Source organism: Eptesicus fuscus, chromosome 3 (assembly GCF_027574615.1).
Source record: "Eptesicus fuscus isolate TK198812 chromosome 3, DD_ASM_mEF_20220401, whole genome shotgun sequence".
Classification (NCBI taxonomy): Eukaryota; Metazoa; Chordata; class Mammalia; order Chiroptera; family Vespertilionidae; genus Eptesicus; species Eptesicus fuscus.
This window is the reverse complement of record NC_072475.1, coordinates 1,610,485-1,638,331: the sequence shown is the minus strand read 5'-3', so window position 1 is coordinate 1,638,331 and position 27,847 is coordinate 1,610,485. Positions and strand designations below refer to the sequence as shown.

At 60.8% G+C, this 27,847-nt stretch overlaps 1 protein-coding gene across 1 annotated transcript; it reads right to left on the bottom strand.

Moving 5' to 3' along the window:
* Positions 1-389: 389 nt before the first annotated feature.
* On the bottom strand, positions 390-24,459 carry IFNAR2 (interferon alpha and beta receptor subunit 2). Its single transcript, XM_054713441.1, has 9 exons — positions 24,334-24,459; positions 16,790-16,880; positions 15,832-16,106; positions 14,580-14,703; positions 12,797-12,972; positions 9,793-9,953; positions 6,946-7,114; positions 5,739-5,869; positions 390-2,452 (listed from the first exon to the last, which is right to left on the bottom strand). Exons 3-9 carry the CDS (start codon positions 16,088-16,090, stop codon positions 1,817-1,819), a joined length of 1,656 nt encoding a protein of 551 aa, XP_054569416.1. The 5' UTR covers positions 16,091-16,106; positions 16,790-16,880; positions 24,334-24,459; the 3' UTR covers positions 390-1,816.
* Between the last annotated feature and the right edge of the window lie 3,388 nt (positions 24,460-27,847).

Sequence of the window (27,847 nt, the reverse complement as noted above, 5' to 3'; positions counted from 1 at the left end):
CAGACTTGCACAGGGAGAGGCTGGGAGTCCCGGGGCAGGGTCAGCGCCGGGACCGCCTGTGTCTGCCAGAGGCCCCACATGCCCGAGCGCACGGTCCCGCAGCGGTGAGGCAGTTGGTGCAACGTGGCGACGCCAGAGAACCCCAGCCCACGGCATGCGCTCTCGCTGGGAAGCAGCCCTCCAGCGGGCACGCTGGGCGGGCCTGGGCGGCTCAATGTGCACGCACGGGTGGCTGGTCAGGGTCGGCGCACGCCTGGCTTCGGCTCCCTCCGGTGGGGCACACGTGCGAGGCCACCGATGCAGTTCCTGTCACACTGACGTTCCTCTCTCCCCCTCTCTCTAAGCACGTCCTCAGGCAGGCGAGGATCAAGAAAACAAAATGCGCCACGTTTGCATTAAAAAGTATCTCTGTGTTATCCTTTCCCAACCGCCAACCCTGATACAAAATTTAAAAACACAGGTACACACGCTGCCAGAGAGGGGCTACCGGGAGGGGTCACTCTGGCAATCTTCCAGGGCACGGCCGACGGCGGCACTTGGAGGCAGAGGGACGGACGTCCACAACAGCGTTCGCCAACCGGTGGTCCGTGAGGCCTGCAAGGCTGGCGACCGCTGGTCTGTGACCCTGTCCCTTTGCTACAGAACCCATCAGATCGCCGCCGCCTCGCGCTCTCTCGGACCTGTCTTTTGAGTTACTTTAGAGCAACAAGAAAATAATCTATTCAACGTCCTTGACCTAGTAGGACTGCTGTAAACTCTGTCCCCCAGCCTCAAAAGGATCCAGAAGGAAGGTCCGAGGACCCTGCTCCTGGGTGAGGGGCCGAGGTTGGGGGCGGGGGGGGGGGTTTTCTATACCCTCCCTTCACCCCGGAGCCTCCTGGGCTGTGGCCCCTCTGCCCGTCATCAGACCTGTGTATCTAGATATAGAAAAGCCTAATATGCAAAGTGTCCCCTTGGGAGTTCAACCAACCGGGAGTTCGATCGCTCGCTATGACGTGCGCTGACCACCAGGGAGCGGCGCGGGACGAAGGGAGGCCCCGGCCGGCAGCTGGCAGTGGCTAGGGACCCTCCCGGTGCACGAATTTTGTGCACTGGGCCTCTAGTTTCCTAATATTTCTCCCAGCATCACAGGGTCTCGGAGATGACCTTGTCCAGTCGCCTTATTTCACAAGTGAGTACACAGGCTCAGAGAGGCTGAGCAAAGGGCTCAGGGCCACACAGCACAATGGGCTCAGAGGCGGGAGTCCTGGGCGTTTGCTACTGAGGCTCTGGAGCCTGCCCCTCCCCCCCCTCACAGGACTGTAGTCACAGGTAGGGCATCTGGAGTCAGCACACACGGCGATGGCTGAAGGCCCGGGAACCTCAGGCCTTCATTCTTCCGAGGCCGTGAAGGCCTCCTGGGTCCTCCCTCTGCCTTCCTGCTCTGTCCCGGAGCCCGCGGGGGCCACTGCGGACGGCTCCTGCGGCGGCCGAACCGTCTGCTTTCTCCCCCACGCCCTCCCCTGCCCCTTTAATTACTCCCCAGGGCCCAGGGCCACCCCTGGAAACCCCAGGGGACCCCGCTCCTTCGGGAAACAGAGGCAGAAATGGGATCAGTGCGTGCATAGAGGTCAGGGCATTCCCTGCAAAGCCTGTCCCTCTGAACATGTGAGAGGCCCCGGTGACGACACGGTGACACTCGGTCTCCCCTCTCTCCCTTCCCCTCATTTGCATAGGTGGTGTCCCAGGAAGGGGCGCTCTGCCCCCCCCAACACTTGCCCGCCACAGGAGCAGCGAGGGGGGGAGAGCTAGCTGCGGGTAAGGCCGTATGTTGGGGTCATCTCATCATATAACCGTCCCCGATGCCCGTGTTGGACGTGGGGGTGTCACTTTCATCACAAGGAGCCTCTTCGGGCCCCGCGGCGCTGTCCTCGGGGTCGTCCAAGCCCGCCGTCTCCTCCGGAGGACCGAACACTGCGGCGGCTCCGGAGTCGTCCCCATCGGGGACCCTCACAAGCACGGAGTTCAAGTCCACGTTGAAGAAGATGCGGTGCCCGGGGCTCTCGGTGGGGCCGCTGTCCTCCTTGGGAAAGGGGTCCGCCGGCCAGGCCCCCTCCTCCTCGGAGGCCCCACTGCGCTCTGTCCCCCAACTCCCCTTCCCCTCGTAGGCTCCACTGCTGCGCTCGGCCGGCCAGGGCTCGGGCCCCGGCGCCATCAGGGACTCGGCTTCCTCGCCGCCCCCCAGGGTGCCCGAGGAGGGGGACCCCGGGCACAGAGGCCTGACGGCCAGCCCATGCATGGTGTAGCCCCCGGCGCTGGCTCGGGCGGCGGCCTCATCGTCCCCATCGCTCTCGTCGTCGTAGTTGTAATCCCACACTTTCCTCTTCCTGTGGATGTGGATGACCTCCGCCACGGCCACCGCCTCCAAGGGCGGCAGCTCGGGAAACGCCCAGATGGCCACGCCGTGGAAGTTCTGGGGGCGGGAGAGAGAGGGGAGAGAGAGGGGAGAGAGAGAGGGGGAGAGAGAGGAGAGGGGGGAGAGAGAGAGAGAGAGCTGAGTATTTGCTTTTCATTTGTGGATGTAATAAAAGTTTAACGATCGCCCTAGCCGGTTTGGCTTGGTGGCTAGAGCGTTGGCCTGTGGACTGAAGAGTCCCGGGTTCGATTCCCGTCAAGGGCACGTACCTCGGTGGCAGGCTCCTCCCTGGCCCAGGCCCTGGTCGGGGCGCGTGCAGAAGGCAACCAATCAGTGTGTTTCTCTCACATCGGTGCGTCTCTGTCTTTCCCTTTCCCTTCCACTCTCCCTGAAATCAATGGAGAAATGTCCTCGGGTGACGATGAACAAACAAAACGAAAACTTAATGAGGTGAGCTGCACAGAGATGGGGGTGGTGATGGCAACAACGGAAATCACCGCGACCAGTTCTAGAACGTTTGCCGATGGCCAGGCACGGCCGAGCACTCAACATTCACTTCACCCTCACACCTGCTCCGGGAAGAAGATTTACTGTTCTTTAAAAAAACAAAAAAAACCCAAAATATATATATATATACACACACATACATATATATCTCAGAGAGGAAGAGAGAGGGGGAGAGAGATAGAAACATCAATGATGAGAGAATCACGGACCGGCTGCCTCCTGCACACCCCACACTGCGGATCGAGCCCGCAACCAGGGCATGTGCCCTGACCGGGAATCGAACTGTGACTCCTGGTTCATAGGTCAACGCTCAACCACTGAGCCACGCGGCCGGGCTAAACTTATTATGCCTACCCCCACTTTACAGATGAGAAAACGAGGCACACGGGTTGAGAAACTGGCCCAGGGCTCATGACCGGTGAGTGTGACTGAGATGAGAACTAGGCCCCGAGGCTCAGCCCACGTCCGGGCCACTTGTCCCTGCACCTGCCCCTCGCCGCCACCTGCATTCCGGCCAGACACCCCCGTTCTGGAATGCCGAGACACGCTTGAGGGGTGTCAGGAAACTGAGGAGAGACCGAGGCAGCTGATTCCTTTGGTGCCAGAACCCCTGGACTGGCCTTGAAAGGGTCTGGACAACCGAGACTGGGGCCCCCTCTGGTCCAGCCCTTCGCGAGGACGCCTCCGGGACACGCGGGGGAGACGAAGGAGAACGCAGGCAGGCGGGCGTGCGCTGTCCCCCGCGGACCACCGAGGGCCGGGGACGCAGAGCCGGGCGTGGCTATGCGCGGGCCGGCCCGGCAGCACGCTCTCCCTGGTCCCCGGCGGCCTGCCTCCGACAGCCTGCTCCCCAGGCCCAGCCTCGGGTGGGTCTCCCACTGGGCGGCCCACCTTTCCCCTAGTGACTCCCGGGAGCGCCTTCCGTCACCCGGATGTGGCTCCCGGGCGGTTCTGTCTCCTGGACTGTCCCTGTCTGTGGTGTCACCATTTGCTCTTTCCGAGGAGGAAAGGGGGTTCGTTTTCACGTCAGAAGGCGCCGCGGTGTCTCCCTTTACGGTGCTGGTCTCTGTGTCCGAGGCCCTTCCTCACGCCAGGGCCACAGAGAATCCGTGTCGCTTCTAAAACACGGACAGTCTGGCCTTTCCCATCACAGTGCGGGCGAAACCCCACCCGCCCGGCCGCCGCCAAAGGCACAGCCATGCCAGCTGAGCTCAAATACTAATGGGGATTAAAATCTCCAAAAGCACACTTCCCGCCCCAGTGAACTCTCCCCCAACCCACCCGAACCGATAGAAACAGCAAGAAGAAGAAGAGTTCAATTTTATCACCTGTGGAGGAATATTTAAACATGCGGCTGTTAAAAGATTAGAAGGATAAGGTGAATGAGTTCAAACATCTACATTTATATAAAAGCCCAATGATGGGAATAGCGGAATGACCGGTGGCTGACGCACACTGCAGCAGCCAACCAGCCGGATGCAGGCTCTGATTGGCTCCCCTCTGTGCCCCCCCACCCCGCCAGCCCAGCCCCCAAAACCCCAATTGGGGGCGGGGTCAGCTGGCCAACTGCCCGTGGCCCCTCCCCCTCGCCGGCCCAGCCAGATGGGCTCCCATCAGGGCAGGCTGACTGGACCCCACCCATGCACGAATTTGTGCACTGGGCCTCTAGTAGAAAAATAAGATATTTCTGAATAAAATTAAAAAAAAATCACAAAACTAATATAGAAAGAAAGCAGTGGGCCTGGCCGGCATGGCTCAGTGGCTGAGCGTCAACCTGTGAACCCAGAAGAAGGTCACAGTTCGATTCTCGGTCAGGGCACAGGCCTGGGTTACAGGCTCGATTAGGAGGCAGCCGATCCATGATTCTCTCTCATCGTTGATGTTTCTCTCAGCCTGTCCTTCCTCTCTGAAATCAATAAGAATATACTAAAAAAACAGAAAGCGACGGGATAGGGGAGATGATAGATGATGGGCAGACGCAGTTGAGCCAGAAGACAGGAGGAGGTTTCAGAAACACGTACCACACCCAGACGGGGCGATGCGTGGAGGCTCTGAGCAGAAACGCTGCCCCGGGAAGCTCCGGGAAGCCCGGCTGGTTTCCACTGACAACGAGGGGAACGCAGAGGAGAGCGTGTGTGGGGCATCACCCCCGACAGAGGGAAGAAGGGGTCCCCGGGACCGACCAACGTCCGCAGAGCTTTGGAGGAGGGTGCACACCGTGTCAGCGCTGGCGTCTAAGTTCCTTCTTTACCTTCTCATCACGCGTGTGCAGGCGCCACTGCAGTAATGCCAAGTGGAAAGGTCACCTGTACAAACATGTTCACTGCGTTCTTTTTTTTTTAACTTAAAAGTATTTTTATTGATTTCAGAGGAAGGGAGAGGGAGAGAGAGAGAGAAACATCCATGATGAGAGAGAATCATGGACCGGCTGCCTCCTGCACGCCCCACCCTGGGGATGGAGCCTACAACCTGGGCCTGTGCCCTGACCGGGAATCGAACCGTGACCTCCTGGCTCTTAGGTCGATGCTCAACCACGGAGCCACGCCAGCCGGGCCACTGTGTTATTCTTAGAAATCAAAGGAAAAGAAATGAAAAGGAAATCCCGGTCCGTGCTCCCCAGCCGGGATGTGACTGAGAGAAAGGCAACACGTGGGCAGAGCGGAAAGGAAACCCTAAAATGCACACGGTGTGTTTCTGAGGGTGGAAAAGGGCCCAGAGCCACGAAACACCTCGGCGTCTCCAGAAAATGGGACCTCCTGCTGCAAACACGCAAGTGCAGAAAAAACCATCCTTAAGCTAAAATACGAAGGACAGAAATGAACAAACAGCTACGTACCAACACTTTGGGGAATTTGCTTCGTAAGCATATGTAACCAACCCGCTTCAGTATTGTGACAACGCTACCGAGGACGGCGGCTACCAGAAACGGAATGACCAGGCCTCCCACCGCGGCCGACTCGGAGGACTCTGCGGGGGAAAAATCAAATGTCTTTATTTCAAAATAAATCCAACAGATGCGCGCAGGTGGCAAAGGGGATGTCGAAGGAGCAATAGCTGGGAAGACTCGTGTGAAATACGAAAATGAAAATGGAAAGCAACCCAAATATACATTTTCAAATGATAAAAATGACAGGTTTAATTTTTAAAAGTAAGATTACTTCCATTTCATTTTTTAAAACGTATTTTTATTGATTTCAGAGAGGAAGGCTGCCTCCTGCACGCCCCACACTGGGGATCGAGCCCATGACCCAGGCCTGTGCCCTGACCGGGAATCGAACTGCGACCTCCTGGTTCATAGGGCGATGCTCAGCCACGGAGCCACGCTGGCCGGGTGCTTCGCTTCGTACTTAGGCTCTATGACAGCACTGTCCAACACGGCAGCCGTGAGCCGCACGTGACGAGACCACTGAAATTTAATCTATCAAAACTGAAAACACCCCTCAGCTCCTGAGTCACACGGGCCACATGTCCGTGTGCGCTGTGGGCGGTAGGAAGTGGGCGAGGGAGTTCTGCCTAAAATCAACAGCTGGCCACCCTCAGGTGGACTTGGGTCACGCCAGGACCCCAAGTCCGGGCTCTGCGTAACTCTCTCTGTTCTATTATGAGTCCCATCTTAGAATCTTGTCCAGCCCTGGCCGGTGTGGCTCAGTGGATAGAGTGTCAGCCCGTGGACTAAAGGGTCCTGGGTTCGATTCCGGTCCAGGGCACGTACCTCGGTTGCAGGCTCCTCCCCGGGGCTCCTCCCCTGGTCAGGGCGCGTGCAGGAGGCAGCCAATCGATGTGTTTCTCTCACGTCAATGTTTCTGTCTTTCTCTCTCTTCCACTCTCTCTAAAAATCAATGGAAAAATATCCTCGTGTGAGGATTAAAAAAAAAAAGAAAGAAAGAACTGAATTTAATCCCGATTCCTTGACATAAAAGTGTTCCCCCCGCAGGAGGGTGGCGGATCTTGGGCACGCAGGGACCCGGCCTGCAGGGTCCTGCGTTTCCCTGGGCGCCCCCTCCGGGGGAGAGCGGAGCGGGGGTGTCCAGGGCCGGGCGTACCTGAGTCCTGTCTGGGCGGGAGGCGGGTACACTTCCAGGGAGACCTCAGTGATCGAGACAGAATGTTACCCCTCAAATAGACAGACACACAGTAGCTCGTGTTTGGAATCAACTTGTCGATGACGTAAGTGAAGTTCCCGGTGGTGCGTTCATCTATTTTGAGCAGATGCTGTGAAACGAAGCAAAAACAACAGGTCAGTGCGCCGTGGCGTAGAGTTTCCTTGAGAAGCAAGCCCTGAGAGCACCCCTGGGGCGTGGCCTCCAGGCCCCACAGAGGGAGAGAAAGATCCTACGCTCGGCAAGGAAAGGGGTTCATTCGTCACCTGGGACGAGCTGTTTACCACGAAACTACATGTACGCCTACACACGCTCACATGTCTAAACCATGAAATCTCATTCCACAGACGAGGAGAGAAAGCCCAGTGAGGAATACAGTCTCCATGACGGCACTTTTGCAAGCCAGTCTTAGCGCGCCATCCCGGGGCCTTGTTGTATGAATGGTACCTTCCACTTGACATTCCAGAAAGTGCTCTCGTTGCGCTCTTGGACAATCAGAACCGTCTGCCCAGCAGGCGTCATTCCTGTGGTCCAGAGAGGGTAAGCAACTTCCCCGAGGCCACACAGCCTGGGGCAGAACTGAGGCCGAGCCTGGCTCCCTGGCTCCTCCCTGAAACCCTGGCCTCTTCCTTCCCAGGGCCGTTCTGGAGTTAGACAGACGCCAGGAAGGTCCTTTTGCGTAACGACCTACGGCTTTCCAAGTCCGGGCTAGCTTTCTGGTTTCGGAACAGGCACGGCCCACTTCCGCCCGGTGAGCCCCTCGCGTTCTTCCTCAGCTGTGGCCACGGCCCGAGACCGGCACCGCGTTTCTGGGTCTTTTCTTTAGCTTCTCGTTCGCATTTCTCAGGCGGCCACACTCCGGTCGGATGCGCTGCCTGCCCTGCCGTGGCTGCCTGGCCGGCACCGCCGTGCTGCTGAGTACCACACGGGCGTGTTTTTCCCAGGAGCACCGGGCAGCCCACCTGGAGGTGGGTCTGGGTGCTGCCGCGTCCGCCCCCATCACCCTCTGGTCTGTTCCTTTTTTAAAAAATCTGTATATTTTTAGCCCTGGCCGGTTTGGCTCAGTGGATAGAGCGTCGGCCTGCGGACTGAAGGGTCCCAGGTTCGGTTCCGGTCAAGGGCATGTACCTTGGTTGCGAGCACATCCCCAGTGGGGGGTGTGCAGGAGGCAGCTGATCGATGTTTCTCTCTCATCGATGTTTCTAGCTCTTTATCCCTCTCCCTTCCTCTCTGTAAAAATCAGTAAAATGTATTTTTTTTAAAAAAAAATCCATATATTTTTAGTTGAGTTCAGATGGAAGAGAGAGGGAGAGAGAGATGGAAACATCAATGATGAGAGAGAATCATCCATCGACTGCCTCCTGGATGGCCCTGCTGGGGATCCAGCCCACAACCCGGGCCTGTGCCCTGACCGGGAACTGAACCGTGACCTCCTGGTTCATAGGTCGATGCTCAGCCCCTGAGCCACGCAGGCCGGACTCATTCCAATGTTCTTAGGGACAAATCCCGGAAGATCCAGGTCTCTCTCACACCGGAAACACCGAGGCTCCTGACCTCCAGTTAGTCCTTCGGGGAAGGGGGGAGGGAGCAGAGCTGCGTGTGGGGGCCGGAGCGGGAGAGGCAGATGCCTTTTATGTGAGGCTAAACCAACCCCTTCCGAGATCTCCCCGGAGTGGGGAGCTGTGCCTGTTCTCCCGCCGGCACCATGTGCCTCTCTCCGGTGTGTCCCTGCCCACGGCTAATTCCCGGAAGCAGTCTGTGCTGCGGGCCGAGTCAGAGTCGTTCCATGATGAGTGAACGCTGGAGACCTCTTTCCTGAAATCAGACCACGCTGACCTCGACCCTTCGGGTCTAATTGCTCAAATCATTACAAATACCTTTATCTTTATTTTATTTATTTATTTAAATCCTCACCCAAGGATATTTTTCCATTGATTTTTAGAGAGAGTGGAAGAGAGAGGGAAAGACTGAGAAATATCAATGTGAGAGAAACACATCAATTGGATGCCTCCTGCACACACCCTGACCGGGGCCGGGGCCGAGAGGGGCCTGCAACCAAAGTACGTGCCCTTGACTGGAATCGAACCCGGGACCCTTTGGTCCACAGGCTGATGCTCTATCCACTGAGCAAAACTGACTAGGGCGAAATAACTTTATTTTTTTTTAAAGTGTATAGCCTATATAGTAAAAGCCTAATAGTCCAGTCAACTGGTTGGCCATTCAACCAATCAAAACATAATATACGAATGATATGCTAAGGCCGCTCAACCGCTCGCTATGACGTGCACAGACCACCAGGGGGAAGACGCGCTGACCAGTAGGTTAGTTTGCTACTGGAGTCTGGCCAACTGGGACTCGGTGAGACGGGCTGGACATGCACTGGAGCCCTCCTGTGGTCCCTCCCCGGCTGGCCAACCTCCCACATCCCCTACTGTGCACCGGTGGGGTCCCTCGGTCTGGCCTGTGCCCTCTCTCAATCTGGCACCCCTTGGGGGATGTCAGAGAACTGGTTTTGGCCTGATCCTGCTCAGTGCAGGAGCTGTCCCCTGGTGGTCAACTATCCCTGAGTTGTAGAACTCAGCCAGAAGCTGGGCTCACGGATGGAGAGTGCAGCGGGGAGCGGGCCTCAGCCGGCAGTCGGACATCCCCCGAGGGCTCCCGGACTGCGAGAGGGTGCAGGCTGGGCCGAGGGACCCCCCCATGCCCGAGTGCACAAATTTCGTGCACCGGGCCCCTAGTATATCTGTAAAAGAGTGTCATCACCCGCTCCGAACTGTTCTGACCTCTTACCTTCTTTACAATCCCCTCTGACTCCTCTTCTATGGAAAGTGACAGGTGAAGCCACAATCCTTCCCCAGGTGGCAACTTGGGCAAGGAGGGTGGGAATTTCAGTATCACGTTGATGTGGTCCACAAAGCCAACGATCTCGAACTCGGGGGGTTCCAGAGTCACTGCAGAGGAAACAAAGTGAGAAGCACCCCCATGCCGGCCGGCAGCCGCGCCCGCGTCCCCAGAGGGCCTCCTCCCTCCGGCCCGGCTGCCTCCTTTCCAACCTGCCCGCGGCCCTCCCGGAGGCCCGGCTGTGGCTTGTTTTTAGTTATTTTTCAGGAGCATTCTTTTTGTCCTCTGTTTAACTGACGGAACTCTGGGACCAACAAAAGTGACTTGCTTCCTGTTACCGCGAAGTGGGACAGAAGTCGGTCCTTGCCCAATTTCCAGGCTACCTTCCAAATACAGAAGTAAAAGTGACTTCCTTCCCCATTACTATTGTACGGACGGGACACGGCCTCTCTCTTTCCTGGCTGTGGCCTCCTCCCACCATTTATGAGAAGCACTTGGTAATTACACCCCAAGACTGATGGCTCCTCTGATTCCAAGGGGATAAGATAAGCTACTCTCAAGGCTACATTCTTGCATCCCCCCCACCTCCCTGCTGTTTCTACAACTCAGGGGCAATTCACACCAACGAATCTCTAGTGAGAAGGAAAGTCCCCTCGCCCTCCCCTCCAAACAGGCCTCTGTTGAGCTCCATAGCCTTTGCCCTAAGCATGTTTTACAGGGCTGGGGAAAACAGCGATGAGACACTTCCCTAGGACGTCGGCCTGGTTCCTAGAAAACAAACTAACTGTTCAGGAGAGCCCCTGGTATCTGCTCAACCCAGCCCCTGACCCCCACCCTTCCTCGTTGCTTAGCAACAGCCCCTGCTTAAGAGATCAGGCCGCCCTTTCTTCCCTGCCCTGAACCAACCAGCAGCAGTATTGGGCCCTTTCCTCCCCGGAAAGTAATAAAAACCTCCTCTCGGCACCTCTTCCCTCCGTGTGAATTCTTTCACAGCCCGCGTCACCGGCCAAACCCTAAGAACAACGGTAACATACAACCACTGCAGGAATATCGGAGAATACGGACAACTGTTTCTGAACGTGGTCGGTCATTCTGTCTCTATTGTATGCGTGTAAACATACACAGACATGTACCAATGGAACTGGTGTGCACACCCCCCACACACACCCTCCTAAGCTAAAATCAAACCCTTCTCTACCCACACTGTTTTACCCGGTACACGTCTCCACTTATTTCATAAACATATCAGCACATACATGTATCTATGTGAAGGGCTGGCTAACGCTGGCCGGTGGGTGAACTTCTGCACAGCCTGCACGCTGAGAGGGTTTTTAGCTTTGAAAGGGCTGTAAACAAATGAAGACTGTGTCACAGAGACCATACGTGGCCCACACAGTCTAACGTGCTTTTCTCTGGCCCCAACGGAGAGTCGGCTGACCCCTGACCTTCCTCGCAATTTCTCACGGCTAATTCTCTCCCGCAAGGCGGCTGCACCGCGATTGAACGGACTCACTGCTTTGAACACTTAGGCTGACTCTCGTTTTTCTGAATAGAATCTGTATCAATGAATATCCTTGGAGCTAAATCTTTGCTTTTGCCCATCATCTCTAGGATAAACTACTACAGGGGAATTGTGGGTTAGGGCAGGCAGGTGTTAAGGTTTCTAATACTCACAGCGATACCTTCAGAAAGACGGTGCCAAAGCAAATGCCTTATCTTTCCTTTAAACCTGGGCACTTATATATTTTTAATACCTGCCGTTTGGAGTCTTGAAAGATGGTATCTCATTATTACTTTCTTTAAAAAAAAGTATATATTTTTATTGATTTCACAGAGGAAGAGAGAGGGGGAGAGAGAGAGAGAATCATGGATCGGCTGCCTCCTGCACGCCCCCCACTGGGGATCGAGCCCACAACCCGGGCATGCGCTCCAACCAGGAATCAAACCTCGACCTCCTGGTTCACAGGTCGACGCTCAAGCACGGAGCCCCGCCGGCCGGGCATGTCATTACTTTAACAAGCGTTCTTCAATGCCCTCACTGCCCCGGCCCGTGAGCCGTGCCTTTCTTCTCGGCGGGCACACACCCACAGGAACGGCCGCCTCCATCTGCGCTGCCCGCCCGGGGCAGACGGCTGTCGGCGCTCTGCTGAGCGCGCCCTCGCCGCCTTCCACGAGTCTTTCCCTTGGGAACAGCCGCAGTGAGGACACGGAGAAAGCAAGAAGCCGAGGGGCCTGGCTGGGCGCCGTCACTGCCGCGGGCTGTGAACACCGGCGCCGTCAGGAGCGGAGGGAGGGCAGGGCCGCCGGGCACAGCCTTGTCTGAGCCGGGGCCCCGGGCATGCCCACCCCCTCCCGGGCGCCCACGTGTCAAAAGCCTCCTGAGATGCGATCTGGGGGAGGCGTTGCGGGACTCAGGAGAACATTGGCCCCAAGAGGGGTGACAGCTCAGGTAACAGGCCGGGGTGGGGACCCTGCTCCCGCTTCCCGTCAGGCGGTGAAGCAAACCAGCACCGCCCGGCCGGCGCGGCTCCGGGGTTGAGCGTCGACCTATGAACCAGGAGGTCACGGTTGGATTCCTGGTCGGGGCAGAGGCCCGGGTTGCAGGGTTGATCCCCAGTGTGGGGCGTGCAGGAGGCAGCTGATGTTTCTATCTCTCTCTCCCCCCCTCTCCCTTCCTCTCTGAAATCAATAAAAAAATATAAAACAAAACAAAAGAACAAGCCAACAGGCAGCAGCGGTACTGCCCGTGCCTGCCTCCCACCGGGGAGCCGCTCCACGGTCCGGACGGAAACCGAGGCTCAGAGCAGCGAGGAACCGCTCGGCCACGGAGCCGGGCAGCGGCCGGCGGGAGGGGCGCCCGGGCCGAGGCCCCGCACCTGCGCAGACCGGCCTGCTTCCCGCAGGAAACCACACTGAGCTCGGCGACACGGAGGCTGAGAAGCGGAGCACTCACTGTCCACGTCCGGGTAGATGGAGCCCCCGCAGTCGACCAGCGTGGCGCTGCCCCGGGACCCGACGAGCCGGGGCAGGTACATCTCGGCCAGGCTGCGCCAGTGGTGCGTGAGGTCGCAGGAGGGCCGCGTGATGTTGGCGCACTCCGGGACCAGCTCCAGGGGGACTTCTCTTTCACTGCGACGGGACGAGAAACGGGCGAGGAACACGGTGTTACGTGAGGAGACGCCGTCTGGGGTGCGCCCGGGGCCCAGTCTCTCTCCCCCGTCCCGCCCTCCGCCCGCCCCGCCCTGCACGTGTCCATTCAGAGCACGTCCCACCTGCTCAGGGAACCGGGATCTGCTTATTGCCTCTGCGCCCACTGTCGGGGGGTCTGCAGCAGGCAGGGCGCGGGGTCACGGCTGCCCCCTGCATGTGGCAGGCGCTCAGGAAACCCCCCCCCCCCATGGATGATCGAGCAAACCTGGGGCGTTCATGGGGGAGGCCCTGGGGCTCCCTGCCCCTCCCGGGCAATCGCGGCTGCCCCGCCGAGACCCCATCTCTCCCCAGCTGAGGACCCCAAGGCCCTGTGCCCAGCCAGCCAGGGCCATGAGGGCGCACGGCCCTCGGTCTCCTCGGCTTCGGAGAGGCAGCGGCGCGCACGGGCCACCGCAGAGGCTCCCAGAGCCCTCCCAGCCGGCCGCGCGGCTCCGTGGCTGAGCGCCGACCTATGAACCAGGAGGTCAGGGTTCGATTCCGGTCAGGGCACATGCCCAGGTAGTGGGCTCCACCCCCAGTGTGGGGCGTGCAGGAGGCAGCCGGTCCATGACTCTCTCTCATCACTGATGTTTCCATCTCCCTCTCCCTCTCCCGCCCTCTCTGAAATAAAAATAGAGTTTACAAAGGAAAGGCGCCCCCGTGTCTGTCAGGAGTGGCAACAGCCTGATGCCATAAGCAAAGACCCAAAGGACCCTGTGGGCCTCCTGGGCCCAGATGGGACCCGGGGTGACTGCCCCACGCGGGGAGCGGAGAGCAAAGGAGGCGCGTCCACCACATCGTTAACCCCGCAAGGCCGAGGCGGAAGGCTGAGCTCAGACGTTGCTAAGGGGTCACAGGGTAGCACAGGGTCACAGGGTCACAGGGCCACAGGGTCACAGGGCCACAGGGTCACAGGGCCACAGGGTCACAGGGCCACAGGGTCACAGGGTCACAGGGTCACAGGGCCACAGGGCCACAGGGTCACAGGGCCACAGGGTCACAGGGTCACAGGGTCACAGGGTCACAGGGCCACAGGGCGACCCAGTCGGACTCTGGGCCCGGGAGCTTTGCCCTGCGCCTCCGTCTCCCCGAGCTCAGCAAAGCGAGCCCGGCCCTGGCACTGGTTCGGGCCTCTGGACGCCCGTCCCAGGAAAGGGCGCCCTTTTAAAGAGCCCGCGTCCCGGATGAGGACGGGACCGTGGGGCCCACACACCATCGTTCTCTGCTCCTGAGGCTCTGAGTGCAGGAACTGGCTTTGGTCACCAACGTGAGCTTTGTCCCAAACGGCCGTGACCTGCCCAAGTGTTCCATTCAGTTAAACAAGGATGTGCGTTTGTCTTTGGGTTTTTAAAGCTCCCAATAAAACACACACACACACACACACACACCTCCCCCCCTACCCCCCCTGCCCACAGAGAGCGGGGGTTCGGGGTAGAGAGAGAGAGAGAGAGAGAGAGAGAGAGAAGCTCTGTCTCAGGGTGGACCCTCCCTCCCACCACGTCGAAAGGTAACGTATTCAGCAGAGAAGAACGAGATGTGAAACTGACCTCATGTTCGTGTGCCACAGCGTGTAGTGAGTTGGCACAATGGAGCGGTTTTTTAATTCCCAGGATAAAATTGGCCGGAAATTCCTCAAGGTCAGGCTGAAAATGCAGGACTCATCCGAAGACACTAGAGGGAAGCAGGAGGAAAACCACACGAGGCTTAACAGGAGCCCGGGCCGGGTCCTGGCCACGCAGCCCCCCGGGACCTGGGGCCCACATTCCCGGCAGAGCAGCCCGGAGCCAGCCCGGGGCTCTGGGACCCTCGGGAAGGAAGCAGCTCTCCCGATCGCATTAGCCAAGAGCAGCGCAGGAAACGGGCGCTCAGGGCACACACAGGCCGCCAGCAACGTGTACACAGATCCAGCTCAGGGGCTCCCTGGACCCAATGCCCGTGCCGTCCTGGCCCCCCATCCCCCCAGCTCCCCTCCAACTCCTCTCCGGGCCCTTCCTCCTGGGAATCCCCCACTGACCTCACTCCCCGCCCCCAGGGGGAGGGGGAGAAGAACCTGTGCCCCAGGCAAAGCTGCCGTAGGCGCTGCGGACCCATTCTGCAGACTGTGAGACTGAGCCCGGAGGCACCCAGTGCTAGGCAGCCGGGGCCCGGGAGCTGCAAGTCTCGGAAGCTACGCCTGTCAGAGCTGCCTGATCTGCTCACGGCGCTTCAGACCCTCTCAGCTGGACACGCATGTAACACGGAGGGAGGGTTGGTGGGCGGGTTTGCATGTGTGCGCAAGAAGTTTAGTTTAAAGATGATTTTCGACGTGCGGTGGTAAATGCACAATACAATAGACAGACGATGTGCTGTAGAATCGTATACCCGAAGCCTGTGTACATTTATTAGCCAGTGTCAGCCCACACGTTCAATTAAACGTGTACTTTCCTTTATCTGGCCCCAGGCATGGAGTAGGTGGCGGGAGGATGCCGAATGCAGGGGAATTGTTCCTGGATCACTTTCTGTTGGGCATAGCCTGCGTCTCCCTCACTCTTCTACGCAGGGGTTTTAAACGGGAGAGTCTTCTAAGGGTTTTACAATGGCCTCTGGGGTTCGTTTCTTACAATAATTTTGTGAGGCAAATGGGAGCATCCGATTGGCTCCTTTTACAGAGACAAGCATTTGAGAAAAAGATTCAAACAAAATGGGCCACAGGTCTGGGATCGGACAGAACACTTCCCACGTCTGAGACGTCTGAAGGCCACCCCCCCCCCCCGACCCTCTACAGCCGTTAGTCCATGGGGGGGGGGGGGCGTCTCTTACCAGACCAGGCCTGCGGAGCTCCGAGCGCGGGCCCCACGTGCACCAGGAGGAGGAAAGCCACGTTAGACAGACGGCACATTCTCGGGGCTCCGTGCACACGCGCCGCGCCGCGTCGGGCCTTCTCCCCCACGCGCGTGGGAGCACGGAACGGAGACCTCCCTGTGCTGCGTGGACCCCACAGGAGGGCGGCGTGGGAGCGGATGCTGAGCCCAGGGGGCGCTGCCGGGCGGGCGGAGGGGCTGTCCCGAGAAGCAGTCATGCGCCTGGAGAACCCTCTGGATGTAAAGAAGCACGCTGCTCGTTAATCAACCTCAAAGGTGAGGATGGGCACCAAGGGCGGGGGGGGGGGGGGGGGGGGAGGGAGGGTGCAGGGGATGGGGACTCGCTTGTCCTTTGCCCGCCGGATGTCACGGTGAGCTGGGACATTTTCCGCCCGCGGAGGCCACGGCAGCTGCAGATTCACTGCAGGGACGGGCAGTCCTGCCCGGACAGAGGACAGACAGGTGACACAGGCCTGCTAAAGCAGTCACGGAGCGGCGGAGCCAGGCACACATATGACGGGAGGGAAAACCCACAATAATCGGAGCGTTACGCCCAGGTTCAGGGTTGCCTTCCAGGGTGGTGACCTTGGTCGGAGGTAAGGGCCTGGCCTCGCTCCGAATCGGAGTCGCACTAACTCCCCCGGGACCCCTCTCCCAGGCCCACAGGCGCGGGCCGTCCTGAGCGAGCCTTCAGCCGTTCTTGTTTTTCTCCCGCCTGTTTTCCTAAAAGCGACCGTGGGGCAGGAACCTATCGGCACCGGCCTCCTGTCCACCTTCCCCTGGCCCTGGACCGTGGGCAGGCCGAGACCGGGTCTCAGCGAGCTGCGCACCCGCCCCCCCCCCCCCCCCGCGAGGCTCAGTGACGATGGCGTCACAGGCTGGCTCCCACAAGAGCGACGATAAAAAGTGTCCCTTACCCACGAGATACAAACTAGCCAGTCTAATCGCAGCGGCGCTGCGGGCCCACAGCATCTTTGTTGCTTCCGACGTCCTTCCTCACGTTCACATCTGAAAGGGAATCGATATCGGGCGATCAAAATTCGGCAGCGCCTCGTTCAAACGGGCGGAGGCCAGATGAGGAGAGACGGCTGGGAGCTGGCCCATCCCCCACGTCCACGAGCAACCGAGTCCCCACCGAGGCAGGAAGAGATTTTAATTTTAATCTTGAGCAGGTAGCACAGCAATCTGGTTCCAAAATTTTAAACACACAAAAAAGTAGACAGTGAAGAGATTTGCTTCCTTTAGAAAACTACTTTTATTATTACTTTTTTATTACTAGGGGCCCGGTGCATGAAATTCGTACACTCGGGAGGGGTCTCTCAGCCCGGCCTGAGCCTTCTCACAGTCCGGGAGCCTTCGGGGGATGTCCGACTGACGGCTTAGGCCTGCCCCCTGCGGAGGCAGGAGAGGCTCCCGCCGCTCCCACTGTGCTCTGCCGTGAGCCCGGCTTCTGGCTGAGCGGCGCTCCCGTGTTGAGCGTCTGCCCCCTGGTGGTCAGTGCACATCATAGCAACCGGTTGTTCCGCCCTTCCGTTGATTTGCATATTAGCCTTTTATTATATAGGATTATATAGGATATTTTTATTGATTTCAGAGGAAGGGAGAGGGAGAGAGAGATAGAAACATCAATGATGAGAGAGAATCATTGATCGGCTGCCTCCTGCACGCCCCCTACTGGGGATCAAGCCCGCAACCCGGCATGTACCTTGACTGGGAATGGAACCGTGACCTCCTGGTTCATAGGTCAACACTCAACACTGAGCCAACCAGCCAGCTATAATTTTTTTTTGGTGAGTCCTTCAGAATACCTTTATGCATCAGCAAAACAAACCTATTTTTCTCCCACGTTTTCATATAAAAGATGGCATATCCGTGCCCTGTCCCGCCCCAGCTCTTCCCACTTACACACGTGGGGGGGGGGATCTGTCTACATCAGCACCAGTTTCCTGTTGTGTTTAAGCAGTCGCCCTGCCTCCTCTGCGAACGAGCATCATTCATATCCCTAGTCCCTACGACGGCGACTGGAATTGCTTCTCCTCTTTCCTGGGCTGAACGACCTTGGACACGCGTCCTTCTGCTCCTGGGCGTGTCTGAGTGAAGGGGGACTTTCCAGGTTGGACGGATGGCCCAAGGGCCTGAGTCAGAGTCCCCACAGCAAACGGCACCTGAACGTTAGGAAATGGTGAGACAGCCTTCAACCAGATGTGTGAACAGGATGTAGGCAAACTGTGCACGGAGCAGCGGAAGGCACCACAGCGGGGCTGTCTCCCAGCCTGGGTTCGAGGGGCAAAGGGACGGTGCCAGCTCAGGGCTCTGGGAGGAGAGGCCCCCGTGAGGCGGTGGCCGGAGCCAGACTCGGCCCGCCCCGGACGGATGGACAGAGCGGACGTGCAGGGAGGGCGCTGAGGACGGAGAACGACCCACCGCGGTCTCCCCGCCCTCCCCGCCCTCGGGCTTGAACCAGCCGGAAGTCAGCCAGCAGGAGCTGCGGCTGTCCCCGCAGAAGACAGGGTCCGAAGAGCCACGGGCGGGAGTGGAGGCGGGTCTGGAAGGGCAGCGGTCGGCGCCGGGCACAGAGGCAGCGGCTGCGATTCCGATGGGAAAGGCCGCGTTCTCGCCCGCCCGCCCGGGTGGCCGCAGCTCACACGCTGGCCCGCGGTGGGGTGAGGGCGGTGGGGAGGGCGAGGGGAGGGGGGGGGGTGGGGGGGAGGCCCGGCCCTCGGGGGGGAGAACCCCTTTTCTCTCCTTTCCTTGTCAGCTGCCCATCGATTTGTTTACGCTGGATTTTGTGTTTGTTTTTTCGAGCCACGCCGAAGGCTCTGAGCTGTGTTTTCACAGTTAAAGGAGTCTTCTTTCTCAGCGACGGCATTTTTCCCCAGAAAGCCCCCTTCCTCCGAGGTGACGAGGGACGGACGTCCCCCCTCAGAGCTTCTGCCGCATCCAAACGGGGGCTCTGTGGATGCGGGGCGTCCCCGGCCCCCTCAACGAGCCCTCCTGCCTGCGGGGGGCAGGGCAGGGTGCCGGCAGGTGCTCCCTCGAGGGACCTGGACTCCCCCCCGCCCCCCCGAGATCCCAGGCCCCTCTGCCCCAGCGCAGCCCCTAACCCCGCGCCCACTCGGAGCGCCCACAGCGCTGTCTGTCACCCGGGGCGCCTCCCCCTCCCCCAGCAGAGGCGGGCGTGGCGGGGACATTCCTTAGCCGCGGGCACCCAGATGGCAGGATGCCCCCCGTGGCTCCCTGTGCCCACCGGCCCCGGGGCCTCTGCTGACGGGGTGGGCGGAGGTGATCAACCAAAGGCCTTGGATGCAGGTCTGCAGCCCGTGGGCTGTTCCTGGGCCCCGCCCTGCGCCTGCACCTACCGGGCTAGCTCAGTGCCTCCCGCAGCCGAGACACCCCGCCCCCCCATACACACACATACAACCACACACACACACACAACCACATACACACACACAAACACACACACAACACACACACACAACCACACACACACAACCACATACACACACAACCACACACACACACACAACCACACACACAACCACACACACACACACACATGCACACATACACATACACACACACACACACACACACACAACCACATACACACACAACCACACACACACAACCACACACACACATACACAACCACACACAACCACATACAGAATCACACACAACCACACCCCCCCACACACAACCACATACAGAATCACACACAACCACACACACAGCCACACAAACACAACCACACACACACAAAAACCTCACACACAATCATACACACACACAAACACACACACACACAACCACACACACAACCACACACACACAATCACACAATGAGAAGTCCGCTCTCCAAATCTCCGAGGGCAGGCGGGGAGGTGACCTGTGTGCATGCCTGCATGACCCGTGGACACAGACAATAGGTGCTGAAGGCCTGGGGGGGGGTCAATGGGGAAAAAGGGGGACGCGTGTAATACTTTCAACAATAAAGACTTTTAAAACATTTTGAGGAAATAAACAAAGAAGTCTGCTCTCCAACTCTGGGCCCGGGACCCAGGAAATGCCCCTCCCCCTCGTGGTTCCTGGTGACTCACACGCCCCCCCCCCCCCCGCCTCTCTCTTTTTAAAAATATGTTCTATTGATTTTAGAGAGAGAGAGGAAGGCAGAGGGAGAGATAGAAACATCAACGATGAGAATCCTTGATCAGCTGCCTCCAGCACGCCCCACACTGGGGATCGAGCCCACAACCCCCCCCCCCATGCCCACTCCTCATGTGCTCTGACTGGAACAGAACCCGTGACCTCGTGGTTCGTGGGTCAATGCTCAGCCACACCCGTGGGGCTCACACCCCGCTTCCCACGGAATGCCTGGGGCTGGGTTCTCCTGGCTCAGCAGGTCCCTGCCTCGCCCTGGCGTCCCGCCCGACATGGCTCACGAAGCTGCCCGTCTGCCCCTGATGACGGGGACCAGCCACTGGCCCCGCACCCGGCTTTGTCCCCGGCCCGTGCGCAGAGGGCCACACGCGGTGGCTGCTCCCGGGTGGCCGTGCCAAGTTCCGAACGACTTCATCTCCGCATGGTCTTCTGTCAGTGACGTCCGATGGGCCCACGGGACCCCGAGCCCTGGGCTTGGGGCTCGGCTCACTCGGCCTGGCTCCCCCGTCCTCTCTCTGCAGGCTGAGGGTGCCCCCACGGCCCGGGACCCCACGGCCGGGAGCCCACGTGGCCGCGATGCCTCCCGGGGTGTGTGCAGGGAGCGGGCAGCGGCCCCTCCCAGGCCGGCAGTGCCCTGCTTCCCCGGGGGTGGCATCCACGGCCCCCCGATCCCAGACGGCGGGGGCAGAGGGTCAGGGCCCTCGGACACTGTCAGCCGGCCAAGGCCTGGGGGGGCAGGTCCTTGGGGAGGGAGAGTTGACTCCCGCGAGCCCACCCGCTGGGTGTGGGGCCGGCACCTTCAGGCCGAGGGCCCCGGTGTCTGCGGGAGGTGCTCCGGGCCTGGGTGTCCGTCACGAGCGAGCGCCCCTCGGGCCGGGAGCGCCGGGACCCTCTCTTCCAGGCCGTGGCCTCGGGGGTTCCCCATGCGCGTGGCAGCGGGTCCCCGCGGCTGGATGTGGCTGCACCGCGGAAAGCAGGCGGGAAAGCAGGCGCCCGGTGGAGAACCTCACTTTCAGCTGGAAGGACGCTCAGGAGCGATTTAACACGCCGCGCCAGGCGCTGATGGCGGAGAGGCCGCCGCTGGGCGGGGGGCGCCGGTGCGGGCACTTCCCCCGGGAACGCGCTGTCTTTGGGCCCGAGGACCGTCTGCGCTTCGTTTCAACGCCCTCTCCTTCCTCCCGTTGGTGCGGCACTTGCGGCCCCGTTGGCGGGCCCCCCTCAGGCCGCCGCTCCCCGAGGCCTGGCGGGCTGTGCGCCCCACGCCAGGTTCTTCCTCAGACCCCAGCCCTGTCCCCGTGACGTCCGGGGCCGATGCCGCCGTCCGTGGGCCGAGGTGCTCGCCCAGCGGCTGCCTCCTGTGTCCGCCGTGGGATGTCCCAGCGTCTGCAGTCCGTTCTCGAGGCTGCAGCCTCCTCCTCACCTCAGTCCCCACTCTCTCACCTCTGAGCGCGTTTCGCTGAATTCTTATCGTCATCGAGTCGGTGGAGGACCGGAGGCGATCGAAAGCCATTTCCGTCGGAACAAGAGCGCTACTTCCGCTGCCGTCAGACTCCCTGCGGGCACGGCCGGTACCCTCCTCCCCCGCGTCCCCGCGTCTCCGCCCGCCAGCTCGCTGGGACCCGGCGGCTGTCACCCCTTAGTGCGATGCAGCGGCGTGAAGTCTTGACTCTTCTTACAACGGTGCCCGATTCCGGTTTGTTCTGTAAAGGCTTTGCTTATTTCTTTAAAACATATTTTTATTGATTTCAGAGAGGAAGGGAGAGGGAGATAGAAAAATCCATGATGAGAGAGAATCATGGATCGGCTGCCTCCTGCACGCCCCACACTGGGATGGAGCCTGCAACCCGGGCCTGTGCCCTGACGGGAATCGAACCCTGACCTCCTGGTTCACAGGTTGATGCTCAGCCCCTGAGCCACAGCGGCCGGCTGGGCTGTTCTGTAAAGACTTTGGCTCAGAGGGTGGTGCTGGGATGGGGACAAGGGGGTGCACCTCGGTGCGAACGCCTGGACCCTCCGGGACGGTTCTGTGGAGTGTCCTGCGGGCAGGTTCCCGGCTCCCGGCCACCACTGGTCCGCGGGAGGGCCTCCTGGTCCGGGCTGGCTTTTCCTGCTCGCCCCGGCACCTGCCCACCACCCTGGCCTCTGACCAGCACGAAGGGCCTGACACTCTGTCAGAAAAGGAGAGAGCAGTCCTAACCGGTGTGGCTCAGTGGATAGAGCGTCGGCCTGCGGACTGAAGGGTCCCGGGTTCAATTCCGGTCAAGGGCATGTACCTTGGTTGCGGGCACATCCCAGTAGGGGGCGTGCAGGAGGCAGCGGATCGATGTTTCTCTCTCATCGATGTTTCTAACTCTCTCTCCCTCTCCCTTCCTCTCTGTAAAAATCAATAAAATATATAAAAAAAGAAAAGAAAAGGAGAGCGCAAGCGTGCGAAGGCCCCTTCCTCCTTCCCTCCTCACCGGGGCATTTTCAATTCGCCGATTCCCCGGTCTAGTTTCTGGTGGCTGTGCACACGCACATTTTACATATTTTTCCAACCTCAGAGCTAAAACAGCGACGGCAATGCTTAGGAGTACCTCTCCCACGTACGTTGGAGCGCCCCGGCCTGCGGGACACGGGGCGGGCGGGCGGGTGGGGTGCGTTTTCCTGCAGCCCCAGCGGGCTCGCTCTTTCTCTGTTGTCTTCTCCGGTTCCCAGCACCTACCTGGGCCCATCCCTCCGCGAGCCCCGCTCTTCCCGAGCCCGTGGGTCCGGTTCATCCCTCAAAGCAGCGGGAGTCCCGGGAGGGGCAGCTGAGCTCCGCTCGCTCCCTCGGCGCAGACTGCCTCCCAGACTGGAAGGGCCCACTTCCTCCGGGCAGGCGGACACCCTGAAACCTGCGTGCGCCCCGCGGTGCGTGCGGCGTGGACGACAGCGCTTTTCTCACTCGGTCACAGGAAGTAAAAGGGCATCTTACACTCAACGGCGGTTTTTATTTTTTTTGTTCAGCCTCATCCGAGGATGTTTCTCCATTGGTTTTAGGGGGAGTAGAAGAGAGAGGGAGAGACAGCGAGAAGCATCGATGTGAGACAGACACATCGATGGGTTGCCGCCTGCACCAGCCCGGCCAGGGCCCCGGCCAGGGAGGAGCCTGCAACCGAGGTACATGCCCGGGACCGGAATCGAACCCGGGACCCTTTGGTCCGCAGGCCGACGCTCTGTCCACTGGGCCACACCGGCTGGGGCCCAACAGCATTTTAGATTTGGTGAGATGTAATGACCGAGAGTCAGAGAATGTATAGGCCACGGCCCCTCCCTGGAGGGCGGCTTCCACCCGAACCGGAAAAGGCCCTCGTGGCTCCGTGGGGTCGGGTTTTAAGAAAAGCTTCACTCCTCAGACAGTACCTCGGGGACCATGGCTCTTCTAATTCTCTCTCTCTCTCTCTCTCTCTCTTTTTTTTTTTAAGACAAATTACCATTTGTCAAGTCATAGGAGCCAAATTCCGGGCCGATTTTCTTTCGCTTTCAAAATAAATACACGAGAACGAGAAGCGTTAGAGGAAATGCAGATGCGAATAAAAGGCCACACAGATGTGTGCTGAGGCCCTGCTCCTCCCTGCACCTGAGGGCAGGTGTGTGCGGCCAGTGTGGCTGGTGACCCCGGCGGAGCGGGGGCGTGGGGGGTGGACCCCAGGGCTCCCCGGCCGGCCTCTGACCCCTCCCCCGTCTGCCCCCGGCACTGGTGAGACCTCCAGGAAAACACACCAGGACCAGGAGGCCGCGGGTGCCGGGAGGAGGAGACAGCTGGCCGCTCCCGGAGAGCCATCCCGGCAGAGGTGAGGCCAGCACTCGGACTGAGGTTCATTCCCGGCCCATTTGCTCGGGGTGGAAGCGCAGTTCGATTCGCACCCCGTTCCTCGTCCCGTCCGGACCCTGGAGGGGTCCCCTCCTCCCTCCCGCCCCTCCAGCTCCCCAGCGGCGGGTCCGGCCGCTCCTCTGCGCCCCCCTCCGCCCGCGCGCACCCGCGGCGCCCGGAGCCCGGAGCCCGGAGCCCGGAGCCGGGAGCCCAGGGGCGGGGGCGGGGGCGGGGGGGGGGTCTCGGGCATCCTCGGGGAGGGGGTGCGGGTCCAGGTGGGACAGGGTGAGGCCAGCCCAGCGCGGCCGGGACAGACGGACGGACGCCCGCGGGCCGCGGAGGGAAGGCGGGAGGGAAGGCGCGCCCCGCAGGGGTTCCGGGAAGCGGCCGCGGCGCGCACAGGCCGGGCGGTCGCCGCGCTGGTGGCCCCTCTCCGGCCCCCGCCCCCCGCGGCCCCATTACCTTGGCAGCTTGCGGTCGCCTCTCCGGTCGGGACGCGGGCCCTGGGCCCCCAGCAGCTGCTCCGCGCTCCCGGCTCCGCGGCGACCCCTCCCGCGGGCACAGCGGGCACAGCGGGTGGAGCGGGTGGAGCGGGCACAGCGGGTGCAGCGGGTGGAGCGGCCCGTGGGGCCTGGACACTCTGCTCCCCACGCGCCGGGCGGGACCCTCCGCGTCCTCCCCAGACCCGGGCGGCGCGGGGAAGTCCCCGCGGGTGCGCGCGCGGAGTGCCCGCCTCCTTCGGGGTCGTGGGCGGGGCGGGCGGGGGGCGGGGACACGCGTCACAGAATTCACTGACATCCGCTGACAGCACCCGCCCTCCCCGCCCTCCCCGCCCCCGCCCCCCACGCGCCCTTCGCCCCACATCCTCCCGGGGTTCGGGGTTCGGCAGGGGCCTGGGGACACCGCCTGGCCCTCAGCACGGTGCCTGGCGCGTGTTATTCAGTAAAAACGCGCTCCGTGGACGGGTCACCAGAAGCAGCATCACTAACGGCCCGGCCCGCCCTCCCCAGACGCAGTGACAGCCCGTGGCTCAGGGTGGGGCCTCGACCTGGGAACCAGGAGGCCAGGGCTGGGTCCCCGGCCGGCACCTGCTGGGCTGCAGGCTCGATGCTACAAGGCCATAGTGACCAAAACAGCGTGGTTCCGGCCTAGAAACAGGCACATGTGTACGTGGGACATGCGGAGAGCCCAGAGGCAAACACGCACCTTCATGTGTGACTGACCTGTAACAGAAGAGCCGGGACGTACCGTGGGGTACGGAGTCTCTTCAACAAATGGTGCTGGGGAAACTGGACAGACACACACACACATGAAGCCGGGCCACTTTCTTACCCCGCACACGAGAACAAACTCGAAATGGGCTCCAGACTTACACGCAAGACCGTGAAACTCCGCCTGGGCAGCCCTCTCTTCGACATGGCTCAGTGACACGGCGCATTTTGGACACGTCTTCTCCGCGAGGGAAGCAAAACCATCAACCATGGGAGCCGGGGGTGCTGTGGGGGCAAGAGTGGATATTTTTATTTTTAAAGAAGAATCGATTTTATTTATTTATTTTTAAAATATATTTTATTGATTTCAGAGAGGAAGGGAGAGGGAGAGAAACACCAATGATGAGAGAGAATCACGGATCGGCTGCCTCCTGCACGCCCCCCACTGGGGATGGAGCCCGCAACCCGGGCCTGGGCCCCCCTGAGCCACGCCGCCGGGCTGAACGGATTTTACTTTTAAGCAGCTTTGGACGGACGGAGAAAGTGAGTGGACAGTGCAGGGTGCCCGTATTGTCCCGCCCTCAGTTTCCCCGAATGACACGCTCTGTGGGGCCCATTTGTTACAACCGACGAGCCAATGTCGGTACCTGACTGTTCACTGGAGTCCCTGGGTTCCGTGGCGGCTCGCTCTGTGTGTTGCACGTTCTGTGCGTTTTGACGAGTGCGTGAGGCCACGTATCCGCCATCCAGGAGCACACGAGTGGGCTCATCGCTCTAAACAGCCTCTGTGTCCCTCCTCCCCTCCCCGCCCCACTAACCCGCGGCCCCACGAGCCTGTCACTGCCTCCGTGTTTGCTCTCTCTGCGGGACGTGTTGTTGGCATCACGCGGTGTGAGCCTTTCGGATGGCCCCGTTCGCTCAGCGATTCCCTTACGCTTCCTCCACGTCTGCCCCGGCCCCGCAGCTCAGTTCCTTCCAGTGCCGAACAGTGTCCCGCCGTCGGGACGCAGCACAGGGTGTCTGTCCGCCACCCACACAGGGCGACTCCGGGCCCCGAGGCGTGGCGGCGAGGAGGAAGGCTGCGGGAGACACGCGCGCACAGGTTTGTGCGTGGACGTGTTTTCCAGCCATTTGGGTAAACACCAGGGCGTGTGACTTTGGATCACATCATGAAGAGCGCTTTAGTTCTGGGGGGTTACAAGATGGCAGCAAACCCGGCGGGAGCTATGCTCTCCTTCCCCGGAACCAGCTGGAACAGGCTGTCCTGACACCCCCCTGACCCCAGGAGGAGTCTTACCCCCGAGGGGTCATAGCAGCCACATCGAGGCTGACAGGAAGGGCTGGCCCTGCTGGGGGGGGGGGGGGGGGCGGGGAGAGGAGGGGCAGCTGAGGTTCCCAGGGACATCGCTGTGGGGGTTCCCCCTGCAAAGCCTGGGGCCTACCCCCAAGCCAGGCCTCTCAGCCCAGAGCACTGGAGCGAGATGTTGGTACTGGGCCGTGGCTTTGGGGCCTCCCCTCCCTTCCCATGAACTTGACTGGCGCCTCGCCTTCACGGGAGGTCCACTAGGCCCGCCTTCCCGGCTCCCGGAGGTCTCGCCGCTGGCCTGGGGCCTGGCGGGGTCCGGACAGACGGAGTTGTGTGGCCCGGGATGGGCCATTTCCTCCCCCAGGGGGCGCAGTGCCCTCCCTCCGCACTGCCAGACCTGGGTTTGTTCGGCCTGGTACCCGCTGCTGGCCTCACCCTGACACTCCCTGGGACCCCCCCCCACACACACACACACAGGACTGGTGAGCCTGGGGCGTGTGCTGAGGCCTTGGCCACAGCCCTGGCCCCGAGTGTGAACCTGCAGCCATCCGGTGCCTCCCGGGGAGCCCTCGCCGTGGGACCCCAGTACCGCCGGACACTCCGGCCGCGACGAGCCCACAGGCAGCCAGCAGGCAGGGGCGGGCGGAGGGGCATCTCGGGTACTCATGACCTTTTAAATCCTCACCTGAGGATCTGCTTTTATTGATTTTAGAGGGAGAAGAAGGGAGAGAGAGAGGGGGAGAGGGAGAGAGAAACGTCGATGTGAGAGAGAAACATCGATCGCCGCCGGTACGTTCCCCAGCTGGGGCCTGACCCCACAGCCTAGGCGTGTGCCCTGGCCACGAATCGCAGCCACCGCCCCCTGGTGCAGGGATGCCGCTGCCGCCCACGGAGCCACAGCCAGCGCCGGGGCCGCGGGGCCGGTAAACCCAGCCCTCGTGCACGGCCGGTCCTCCCCGCTCACCAGGCCGAGCGCGACGCCACAAACTGGGGTGCTGTGCAGCTGCAGACAGGCCGCCCAGCCAGTCCGGGGCCTCGGACACGGGCCCGGACCAGGGCCCCTTCGGGAGCCCAGAACCGGCACTCCCCGGGCCAGTCCAGCCGCGAGGGAGCAGGATCCGTGAGCCTCCGAGCGGCGTGTCCCGAGGACGAGCTCGCGGGCACCGGGGACCTGGGGGGCGGATCCCACGCGCGGTCGGCCCTGCACGGCATCTCGGACCCGTGCTCAGGGCCAGGCCGCACACTCAGCCAGCCTGAGGGTCCGCCCGGGGCACGAACAGGCCGACAGCAATCCAGACTCGCCTCCACCAGGAGGGCCCTCGTATCCCACACGGGGCATTCCGGGAGCGCCGGCTCAGGGAGCAAGGGGCTGCCCGGGGCCTCCGGACCCGCACGACGGAAGGCCACCCAGCAAGAGGGAGTCCTAACAGATCTGCCCCCGTGTCCACCGCAGCGGCAT

Excerpts from the sequence above, each read along its gene's own strand:
- IFNAR2 (XM_054713441.1), bottom strand. The coding sequence starts at position 16,090 with ATGACTGCTTCTCGGGACAGCCCCTCCGCCCGCCCGGCAGCGCCCCCT. Across the intron at positions 12,973-14,579 it reads CTGTGGCACACGAACATGAG|TGAAAGAGAAGTCCCCCTGG; the intron begins GTCAGTTTCACA and ends GTCCCGTCGCAG. Across the intron at positions 9,954-12,796 it reads CATCTACCCGGACGTGGACA|TGACTCTGGAACCCCCCGAG; the intron begins GTGAGTGCTCCG and ends TTTCCTCTGCAG.